The sequence below is a fragment of the Corapipo altera genome, unplaced genomic scaffold (genome assembly GCF_003945725.1).
Source record: "Corapipo altera isolate COAL_440 unplaced genomic scaffold, ASM394572v1 61535, whole genome shotgun sequence".
Taxonomy (NCBI): domain Eukaryota; kingdom Metazoa; phylum Chordata; class Aves; order Passeriformes; family Pipridae; genus Corapipo; species Corapipo altera.
In genome coordinates this window covers 1-10915 of record NW_020885644.1, presented here as the reverse complement: position 1 = coordinate 10915, position 10915 = coordinate 1, and the positions used below count along the sequence as shown (strand labels likewise).

Sequence of the window (10915 nt, the reverse complement as noted above, 5' to 3'; positions counted from 1 at the left end):
CCCCCCCCGGGACCCCGACACGGCCCCGGCCCCGTAGAGGGGACAGGGGTGTCCCCGGGATGGTGTCACCCTGTCCCCAGTGTCCCCAGTGTCCTCAGGGTGGTGTCCCCAGTGTCCCCAGTGTGGTGTCCTCGTGTCCCCAGTGTCCCCAGTGTCCCCAGGGTGGGTGTCCCTGTGTCCCCAGTGTCTCCAGGGTGGGTGTCCCTGTGTTCCCAGTGTAGTGTCCCCAGTGTCCCCAGTGTGGTGTCCCCGTGTCCCCAGTGTCCCCAGTGTCCTCAGGGTGGTGTCCCCAGTGTCCCCAAGGTGTCCCCCGGGTGGGTGTCCCCGTGTCTCCACCCCCCCCAGCGATGCTCGACCACACTGTACCGCAACAATAAAGGGTGACGTCGCTAATTGTGACCCCTGGAGGGGGTGGGGGGGAGGTGACACCCTGGGGGGGTTGCGGGGAGGGGTCACCGATGGCGGGAAAACGACGGGTTTATATTTTAGTTTGCTTGTTTAACGAGATATTACGGTAAAGAGCGGGAGCGCCTCTCGACGCGTCATTACGGTAGGGCGGTGAATGGGCGTGGCCTGACCTCGAAGAGGCGTGGTTTATGTTAATAAGTGTGTAACGATGGGTGGGCGTGGTTTATGCTGATTGGGAGGCGCGGCTTTGACGAGTGGGCGTGGCTTTAGGAGAGACAGGAAGACGCGCGCGGCTCCGTCAGGGGAAACCAGAAACTGCGCATGCGAAGTGGTGGACCGCGCGCTGATTGGCGAGGAGGGGGCGGCCCGCGCCGCGCGCCGATTGGCTGAGACGCGAGAAGGGCGGGAAGGCGCGGCGCGCGCCGCGCGCTGATTGGCCGAGCCGTGAGGGGCGGGAAGGGAGGAGGAGGGCGGAGGGAGGCGTCATGGCGGCCGCGGCCATGGCCGGGCTGGAGCGCTGGGTGTCCGGGCAGCTGCAGGAGCTGCTGGGGCTCAGCGCCCGCCACGTCCCCGCCTTCCTGGTGGCGCTGGCGCGGCGGAGCCGCAGCACCGAGGAGCTGCTGGAGCGGCTGCGGGAGACGGAGGCGCTGCGGGTGGAGGAGCCGCGAGTGCGGGAGTTCGCCAGGGAGCTGTGGGAGAAGGTGGGCGGAGCCGCCCTGAGGGGAGGTGGGAGGGGTTTGAGGGACGTGGGCGGGGCTTCGGTGTGAGGGGAGGGGGTCACGGTGTGAGGGGGAGAGGGCGTGGCTTGAGGTGGGAGGGGCGTGGTCTGGGCAACGATGGGCGTGGTTTTTTGTTGGAGGGGTGTGGCTTTGCCGCGGTTCGTGCAGGGATTGGGTGAGGGATGCCCTGGGGGCGTGGCTTGTTGTGAAGTGGGCGCGGCTTGCCAGAAGTGATATGAGGGGTGTGGTTTTGTGCGGAGGAGGCGTGGCTTAACATGGGGGCGTGACTTAAAGACAAATGTGGGTGGAGCCAAAAGAAAGGGGTGTGTTCAACCACTGACTGGGCGTGGCTTAAAGGATAAGGGGTGGGGCCAACAGAAGGGGCGTGTCCAGCGCCATAAAATGGGTGTGACCAACTAGGAAGGGGCGGGGATTAAAGTGTGATGTGGGTGTGGCCAACTGGAGATGGGCGTGGCTTAAAGCATGTTGGGGCGGGACCAGAAAGAAGGGGCGTGACCAACCACAAAGAGGCGGAGCCAAAACGAAAGGGCGGGTCCACACCACCACTCCCCCCTCCCAATTAACACATCACCCAATCAGAGCTCTTGGAACACCACTGGGCGTGGCCACCCGGTGGGCGTGTCCACCACCGGGTGGGCGTGTCCACCGCCGGGTGGGCGTGTCCTGACGTTGTCCCCGCCCCCGCAGGTGCCCCGCGAAGCCCCCCGGGAGCCCCCCGGGCGGGCGGCCGAGCGGGCGGCGCTGGAGCTGCAGCGAAGGTCCCAGAGGTACCAACTGGTGGAGAGCGACGATGAGGGGGCGGGGCCGGCGCCGGGACACGCCCCCCGCGAGGAGCCACGCCCCCGCCGGAGGAGGGGCCACCTGAGGAGGAGGCGGCGCTCGGAGTCCCCCGAGAGCCCCCCCGGGACCCCCAAGGGCGACAATGGGGGGTCACCGACGTGAGTGACAACGGGGGGCAAGAGAGGGGGCTCTCTCCGGGTTTGGGGGGTCCTGGGGGTCCCTCGTGGCTCTGGGGGGGTCCTACAGGGGCTCAGGGACCCCCCCTGGATCTTGGGGTCCCCCCATTTCAGTCCCCCTGAGACCCCCCAAACTCATCTGAAACCCCAAAAACAACCCCCGAAATCCCACCTGGGACCCCCCAAAATCCCACCTGGGACCCCCCAAAATCCCCCCTGGGACCCCCCAAAATCCCACCTGGAACCCCCAAACCCCACCTTGGACCCCAAAACCCCCCTCAAACCCCCTAACCCCACCCTGAGACCCCCCAAACCCAACCCGGGACCTCCCAAACCCCCCCGGGTGGGTTTTGGGGTCCCTTTGAGGTACTTGGGTGGGTTTTTGGTGTCCCCAGGTGAGTTTTTGGGGTCCTTGGGTGGGTTTTTGGGCTCTTTTCGAGCTTCCTGGGTCCATGTCTCGGGTCCCTCGAGCAGCTTTTTCGGTGGCCCCGGGGTGGTTTTTTGGGCTCGTTTGTTTTCTCTGCGTGTTTTTTTGGGGGTTCCTCAGGTTTTTCCAGGGCTCCCCTTGCACTTTCGGGGTCCCCCACGTGCTGCCCCCCTCCCCAGAGCCCCCGTGGATCCCGAGGAGGAGGAGTGGGAGGCGTCGGAGCGGGAGCGGCTCCGGGACCTGGAGGAACGAGACGCCTTCGCCGAGCGGCTCCGGCGCCGCGACAGCGCCCGGAAAACACGCCCCGACTCCAAGGTGGGGCTCTGGGGGGGCTTGGGGGGTCCCAGGAGGGGTTTGGGGGTGGTTTGAGGGGTCCCTGGGGGAGTTTGGGGGAAGTTTGGGGGGTTTGGGGTCACCTTCGCCGAGCGGCTCCAGCACCACGACCGAGACCCCGACACCCGCCCTGACTCCAAGGTGGGGCTCTGGGGGGTCCCAGGGGGATTTTGGAGGGTCCCAGGAGGGGTTTGGGGGCGGTTTGAGGGGTCCCTGGAGGAGTTTGGGGAACTCGAGTGGGAACTGGGAGGGCCCAGGGTGGGTTTTGGGGGATCCCCATGTGGGAATTTGGATCCTTGGGTGGGTCCCAGGAGGGGTTTGGGGGTCCCTGGGTGGGAATTTGGATCCCTGAATGGTCCCAGGGTGGGTTTGGGGGATCCCTGGGGAGGTTTGCAGGTCCCGGGGTGGGTTTGGGGGATCCCTGGGGAGGTTTGCAGGTCCCGGGGTGGGTTTGGGATTCCCTTTTCCCCCTTTCCTCCCGTTTTCTCCCATTTTCCCCTTTCCAGGCCTACGAAGAAGCCCAAAAACGCCTCAAAATCGCTGAGGAGGACCAAAAAACCATGGTGGGCTCCCCAAACCCCCCCAAACCCCCCAAGCCCCCCCAGATCCCCCCAAATCCCCACCCCCCAGCCCTCCTGCCCTCCCCAGTGCTCCACTTTCCATGATTTCCCCCCATTTTCCCTTATTTTTCCCCTAATTCCCCCCACTTCCACCCTTTTCCCTCCCTTTTTTATTGGTTTTCCCTGTTTTTCCCTGTTTTATCCCTCCTTTCCCCCATTTCCACTCACACATCCCTGTTCTTTCCTATCTTACCTTCATTTCCCCCCCATTTCTCCCTTTATTCCCATTTCTCCCCTTTTTTTCCATTTCATCCCTATTTCACTCTCATTCTCCCTGCATTTCCCATTTTCCTTGTTTTGTCCTTGTTTTTATGTATTTTTCCTAACTTTTTCCTGTTTATCTTTCCATTTCCCCTCTTTATCCCCATTCTCCTCTCTTTTTTCCCCCTTTCCCCCCTTTTTTCCTCATTTCCTGCCCATTTTCCCTGGTTTTCCCTCATTTCCCCCCCTTTTCTCTCATTTCCCCCCCTTTTCCCTGGTTTTCCCTCATTTCCCCCCCTTTTCCCCCCAGATCCCGGAGCTCCGGAAGCGCTCCCGCCGGGAATACCTGGCCAAGCGGGAGCGGGACAAGCTGGAGGAGCTGGAGCTGGAGATCCAGGACGAGGAATTCCTGTTCGGGGAGGAATCCCTGACGGGCCCGGAGCGCCGGGACCTGGAATACAAACGGCAGCTCCGGGACCTGGCGCGGGAATACAAACGGGCCGGGGACAGGGAGCGCCTGGAGAAGAGCTCCAGATACCACATCCCGGAGGAGACTCGGGGGAAGGTGGGAATCCTGGGATTGGGGGGGTCAGCAGGGTGGGAATCCTGGGGTTTGGGGGGGAATCCCAGAGTTTGGGGGGTCAGGGGGGTGGGAATCCCAAAGGTTTTTTTTGGGTTTTGGGGTTTTGGAGTCTCAGCTCCATTGTTCCCGTGTCCCAGGTTCTGGAGGAGGATCAGCCGGGGGGGGGAGGAGGCCCTGGCCCCCCGTGACGAGCAGCAGCGTTGGGAGGAGCAGCGTCTGGGGGCGGCCGTGCTGCGTTTCGGGGCGCGGGACGCGGCCCTGCAGGGCCCCCCCCGGGACTACGAGCTGCTGCTGGAGGAGGAGGAGATGGTGCAGTTCGTCAGCGCAGCCCACCTCGAGGGAACACACCCCCCCGAGGTGAGGGGAGGGGTCTGGGGGGGTTTGGGGTGAGGGGGAGGGTCCTGGGGGTGATGGGAGGGGGTTTGGGGGGAATGTGAGAGGGTTTGGGAGGGATTTGGGGTGATGGGAGGGGTTTTAGGGGAGGTTTAAGGGGGACTTGGGGTGATGGGAAGGATCCTGGGGGTGATGGGAGGGACACTTTAGGGGCACTGGGGTGGCACTGGGGGGACAGTGGGGTGACACTGCGGACACTGGGGTGACACTGGGAACTCTGGGGTTGCTGTGGGGGTGACACAGGGACCCCTGAGGTGACCCAATGATTTTGGGGTCCCCAGGAGGCCCCCCCGGAGGTGTCGGAGCTGGAAAGGCGCCGGCAGTCGGCCCGGGAGAGCCGCCGGAGCCTCCCCATCTTCCCGTTCCGGGACGAGCTGGTGGCGGCCGTGGGGCAGCACCAGATCCTCGTCATCGAGGGCGAGACCGGCTCGGGCAAAACCACCCAGATCCCCCAGTACCTGCACGAGGAGGTGATTCCTGGGGGGCTGGGGGGGATCTGGGGGTGATTCGGGGGGAATTGGGAGCGGGCAGAGGGGCTGGGAGGGGGATTTTGGGGTGCTGGGGGGGTGGGGAGTGATGTGAGGGGAGGATTGGGGGGCGAGGGGTGATTTTTTGGGGGGGTTGGGGGTGGTTTGGGGGGTGTTGGGGGCAGATTAGGGGGTTAAGGGGCAATTAGGGGGGTGATAGGGGCAGATGGAGGGGCTGGGGAGGGTTTTGGGGTGGTTTGGGGGGTGTGATTGTGGGTCTGGGGGTCAGTTGGGAGTCTTGACCCCCCCTTTTTCCCCAGGGGTACATGGGGCAGGGGCTGGGTCAGTTTTGGGGGGTCAGTTCCATAATTTGGGGTCAGTTCTGTTTTTAGGGGTCTGTTCCATTTTTGGGGGGGGCTGGTTGGGATCTAGAAGGGCTCGTTGGGATCTGGGGGGGCTGATTTGGCTCTGGGGGGTCACTGGGGGTCCTGACCCCCCTTTTGCCCCCCAGGGGTACACGAGGCAGGGGCTGAAGATCGGGGTGACCCAACCGCGCCGCGTGGCCGCCATGAGCGTGGCTGCCAGGGTGGCCGTGGAGATGGGGACAAAGCTGGGCAACGAGGTGACAGCGGGGACACCCCGGGGCTGGGGGGGGCACTGGGGGGGCACGGGGGGACACGGGGACACTTCCTTGTCCTGGGGGAGCTCGAGGACACGTCCGTGTCCTGGGACACCTTGGGGACCTTTGGGGACATGTCCTGGGGGATCTTGGGGACACCTCCTCACCCTGGGGACCTTGGGGGACCCTTGGGGACACTTCCTTGTCCTGGGGGACCCCAAGGGACCCTTGGGGACACTTCCCCACCCTGGGGGACCCCAAGGACAATGTCCCCACCCTGGGGGCCCCAAAGGACCTTTGGGGACTCGTCCTTGTCCCGAGGGCCGTTGGGGGACACTGGGGACTCTGGGGGGGCTGGGTGAGCCCAGGGGGGTGTCAGGTGAGCCCGGGGGGGGTGACAGTGACCGTGTCCCCTGTCCCCAAGGTTGGGTACAGCATCAGGTTCGAGGACTGCACCTCGGACAGGACGGTGCTCAAGTACATGACGGACGGGATGTTACTGAGGGAGTTCCTCACCGAGCCAGACCTGGCCTCCTACAGGTGACACTGGGGACACTGGGGACACCTGGGGGACACTGGGGGGACATGGGGACAGTGCTGTAAGCCCTGTCCTTGGGCTCATTGGGGTCACTTTGATGTCCCTGTCCCCACATCCCTGTGCCCTGTCCCCTGTCCCCATGGTCACTCCCTTGTCCCCATGGTCACTCCCTTGTCCTTATGGCCACTCCCTCGTCCCTGTGGCCACTCCCTTGTCCCTGTGGTGACCCCCCCATCCCCGTGGTGACCCCCCTGTCCCCCGCGGTGCCCCAGCGTGATCATGGTGGACGAGGCCCACGAGCGGACGCTGCACACGGACGTGCTGTTCGGGCTCATCAAGGACATCGCCCGATTCCGGCCCCAGCTCAAGGTCCTGGTGGCCTCGGCCACGCTGGACACCCAGAGGTTCTCGGCCTTCTTCGACAACGCGCCCGTGTTCCGCATCCCGGGGCGGCGCTTCCCCGTCGACATCTACTACACCAAGGTGACATTGGGGGGACACTGGGGACAGCAGGGACACCTGGGGACACTGGGGACACTGGGGACATCTACTACACCAAGGTGACATTGGGGGGACATTGGGGACATTGGGGACATTGGGGACATCTACTACACCAAGGTGACATTGGGGGGACACTGGGGACACTGGGGACACTGGGGACATTGGGGACATCTACTACATCAAGGTGACATTGGGGGGGACATTGGGGACACCTGGGGACATTGGGGACATCTACTACACCAAGGTGACATTACTGGGGACACTGGGGGACAGAGAGGACATTTGGGGGCACCCAGGAACATGGGGGTGGGACACGCTGGGAAGGAGGTGGCACTGGGGCACAGGGGGGTCACAGGAGGATGCCCGGGGAGCCGTGGGGGTGCTGCTGTCCCCCGGTGTCCCCCGGTGTCCCCAAACGCCCCCCGTGTCCCCACAGGCCCCCGAGGCCGATTACCTGGAGGCCTGTGTGGTGTCGGTGCTGCAGATCCACGTCACCCAACCCCCCCGGGGACATCCTCGTCTTCCTCACGGGACAGGTGGGTGTCACCCTGTCCCCAGGTGTCCCCAGGTCCCTCCTGGCATCCCCATGACCCCCCAGATGTCCCCAATTCCCCCCAGATGACCCCAGGTCCCCCCAGGCCGTCCCTGTCCCGCCGTGTCCCCTCCTCTCCCCTCTTTCTCCCCCAATGCCTCTCATGTCCCTGTGACATCCCCAAATGTCCCCAAACGTCCCCAAACGTCCCCAAATGTCCCCTGGGTGGCCAGGAGGAGATCGAGGCGTGCGTGGAGCTGCTGCAGGAGCGCTGCCGCCGCCTGGGCTCGCGCCTGCCCGAGCTGCTGGTGCTGCCCATCTACGCCAACCTGCCCTCAGACCTGCAGGCCAAGATCTTCCAGCCCACCCCCCCCGGGCGCCAGGAAGGTGCGCGGGCCCTTTAACACCGGGGGCGGGGCCAAGGGAGGGGGCGGGGCTTGGGGGAGGAGGGGTTTAGGGGATGGGTGGGGTTTAAGGGGTGGGTGGGGTTTAAGGGATGGGGTTTAGGGGGTGGGGTTTAAGGGATTGGTGGGGTTTGAGGGATGGGTGGGGTTTGAGGGGTTGGGCTTAACAGGGCCAGGCTTAAATGGGTGGGGTTTATTAGGGTGGAGTCTAAGGGGGTGGAGCTTAATAGGGTGGGGTTTACAGGGGTGGGGCCTCATAAGTGGGTCTAAAGGGGTGGGGCTTATTAGGGTGTGGTCATGAGTGTGTCCTGGAGGGGCGGAGCCTGAGAGGCCCCTCCCCCAGGTGATGGCGGCCATGAACATTGCAGGGGTGGAGCTTAAGAGGGTGGGGCCTAGATGGGTGGGGCTTAACAGGGTGAGGTCTAAAGGGGTGTGGCTTAAAGGGGTGGAGCTTAAGGGGCAGTGGGCGAGAGGTGTGGTCTAAAAGGGTGGGGCTTAACAGGGTGTGGCCCGAGGGGGTGAGGCTTATTGGGGTGAGGCCATGGGCGTGTCCCGGGGTGGGCGGAGCCTGATAGGCCCCTCCCCCAGGTGGTGGTGGCCACGAACATCGCGGAGACGTCGGTGACGATCGACGGCATCGTCTACGTGCTCGACCCCGGCTTCTGCAAGCAGAAGAGCTACAGCGCCAGGACCGGCATGGAGTCCCTCGTGGTGACCCCCTGCTCCAGGGTGAGGACACCTGTGTCACCTGCTGTCACCTGTGTCACCTCAGTGTCACCCACTGTCACCCTACTGCCACCCCCCATCACCTACAGCCACCCCGTCACCTCATGGAGTCCCTCGTGGTGACCCCCTGCTCCAGGGTGGGGACACGTGGGTGACAGGGGCCCTCCGGTGTCCCCAGGCCTTGGCCAACCTGACAGGTGACAATCACAGGTGACACTCCTGTGTCCCCAGGCCTCAGCCAACCAGCGGGCAGGCCGTGCAGGCTGGGTGGGTGACAGGTGACAATCACAGGTGACAGGTGACATTCCTGTGTCCCCGGAGGGTGACAGGTGACATTTCTGTGTCCCCAGGCCTCGGCCAACCAGCGTGGGGCCGTGCAGGCTGGGTGGGTGACAGGTGACAGTCACAGGAGACATTTCTGTGTCCCCAGGCCTCAGCCAACCAGCGGGCAGGCTGTGCGGGCCGGGTGGGTGACAGGTGACAGTCACAGGTGACAGTCACAGGTGACAATCACAGGTGACAATCACAGGTGACAGGTGACATTCCTGTGTCCCCAGAGGGTCACAGGTGACATTTCTGTGTCCCCAGGCCTCGGCCAACCAGCGTGCAGGCCGTGCGGGCCGGGTGGCCCCCGGGAAGTGTTTCCGTCTCTACACGGCCTGGGCCTTCCAGCACGAGCTGGAGGAGACGCCGGTGCCCGAAATCCAGCGCTGCGACCTGGGGTCCCTCGTGCTGCTGCTCAAGAGCCTCGGTGGGGGCAACGGGGGAGGGGGAAAAAGGGGTCGGGGGGGGGGTTAAAGAGGTCTGGAGGCATCCCGGGGGGTCAGGGGGCATTGAGGTCCCTGGGGTGGCCCCGGGGGTGGTCCCAGGGTGGTCCTGGTGGTCCTGGGGTGGTCCTGAGGTGGTCCCAGGGTGGTCCCAGGCTGGTCCTGGTGGTCCCGGGGTGGACTCAGGGTGGTCCTGGTGGTCTCGGGGCGGTCCCGGTGACGCCCCCGGTGCCCCCCAGGGATCAACGACCTGATTCACTTCGACTTCCTGGACCCCCCTCCCCACGAGACCCTGGTGCTGGCCCTGGAGCAGCTCTATGCCCTGGGGGCCCTCAACCACCTGGGAGAGCTCACCACGGTACTGGGGGCACTGGGATGGACGGGGAGGCACTGGGATGGAGTGGGGGGCAGTGGGGATGGAGTGGGAGGCACTGGGGGGCACTGGGAGGGGATTGGGGGGCTCTGGGAGGGTCTGGGGGACACTGAGATGGGGGCTCTGAACCACCCGGGCGAGCTCACCACGGTACTGGGGGCACTGGGACAAACTGGGAGGGGCACTGGAGGTGTCACTGGTGTCACTGGAGGTGACTGGTGTCCCCTGTCCCAGCTCGGGCGCCGCATGGCCGAGCTGCCCGTGGAGCCCATGTTGGCCAAGATGATCCTGGCGTCCGAGCAGTGAGTGACCCCCGTCCCCAAACGTCCCCAGAGTGTCCCCTGGGTGTCCCCAGGGTGTCCCCAACATCCCCAGAGTGTCCCCAGGGTGTCCCCAATGTGTCCCCAGGGTGTCCCCAATGTCCCCAGGGTGTCCCCAGGTACGGCTGCTCCGGGGAGGTGCTCACGGTGTCCCCGAGGTGTCCCCAGTGTCCCCAATGTCCCTGGTGTCCCTGGTGTCCCCAGGGTGTCCCCGGCGTCCCCAGGGTGTCCCTGGTGTCCCCAAGGTGTCCCCCTGTCCCCAGGTACGGCTGCACCGAGGAGGTGCTGACGGTGGCCGCCATGCTCTCGGTGAACAACGCCGTGTTCTACCGGCCCAAGGACAAGGTGCTGCACGCCGACAGCGCCCGGGTGGGCTTCCACCTGCCCGGGGGGGACCACCTGGTGCTGCTCAACGTCTACAACCAGGTACGGGGACACTGGGGACACTGGGGGGACACTGGGGGCACTGGGGACACTGGGGGGACACTGGGGGGACACTGGGGGACATTGGGGACACTGGGGGCACTGGGGGCACTGGGGGCACTGGGGGACACTGGGGGCACTGGGGGACACTGAGGGGACACTGGGGACATTGGGGGCACTGGGGGCACTGGGGGACACGGGGGTTCTGGGGACATGGGGGGTGTCCAGGAGCAGCACTGACTGTGTGTCTTCTTGTTCTCCCTGTCCTTGTCTGTCTCTCCTGTCCCTGTGTCCCCGTGTCCCCTGTGCCTGTGTGTCCCCATGTGTCCCTGTGTGTCCCCCCTGTCCCCCCCTGTCCCCGTGTGTCCCCTGCTGTCCCCGTGTGTCCCCTGTGGCCCCTGGCAGTGGGTGGCCAGTGGTCACTCCCTGCAGTGGTGCTACGAGCACTTTGTCCAGGCCCGTTCCCTGCGCCGGGCGCGGGACGTGCGGGAGCAGCTCCAGGGGCTCATGGAGCGCGTGGAAATCGCCCCCTCCTCGTGTGGGGGGAACCTGGACCTCGTCAGGAAGGTACCTGGGACCCCCCC

The 10915-nt window shown here is 65.0% G+C and overlaps 1 protein-coding gene across 1 annotated transcript; it reads left to right on the top strand.

The window, feature by feature from the left end:
- Positions 1–875: 875 nt before the first annotated feature.
- Positions 876–10907, top strand: LOC113940700 (pre-mRNA-splicing factor ATP-dependent RNA helicase DHX16-like; the record flags this gene model as incomplete). Its single annotated transcript, XM_027631846.1, is given in 20 exon segments — positions 876–1109; positions 1836–2086; positions 2711–2846; positions 3371–3427; positions 3996–4273; positions 4424–4625; positions 4943–5131; positions 5640–5750; positions 6172–6287; positions 6558–6768; positions 7223–7285; positions 7287–7322; positions 7552–7694; positions 8186–8195; positions 8311–8451; positions 9037–9199; positions 9455–9573; positions 9823–9890; positions 10172–10334; positions 10737–10907. Coding segments are annotated over 20 exon segments (2844 nt in total), but the record flags the coding sequence as incomplete, so codon positions are not given.
- Positions 10908–10915: the final 8 nt, after the last annotated feature.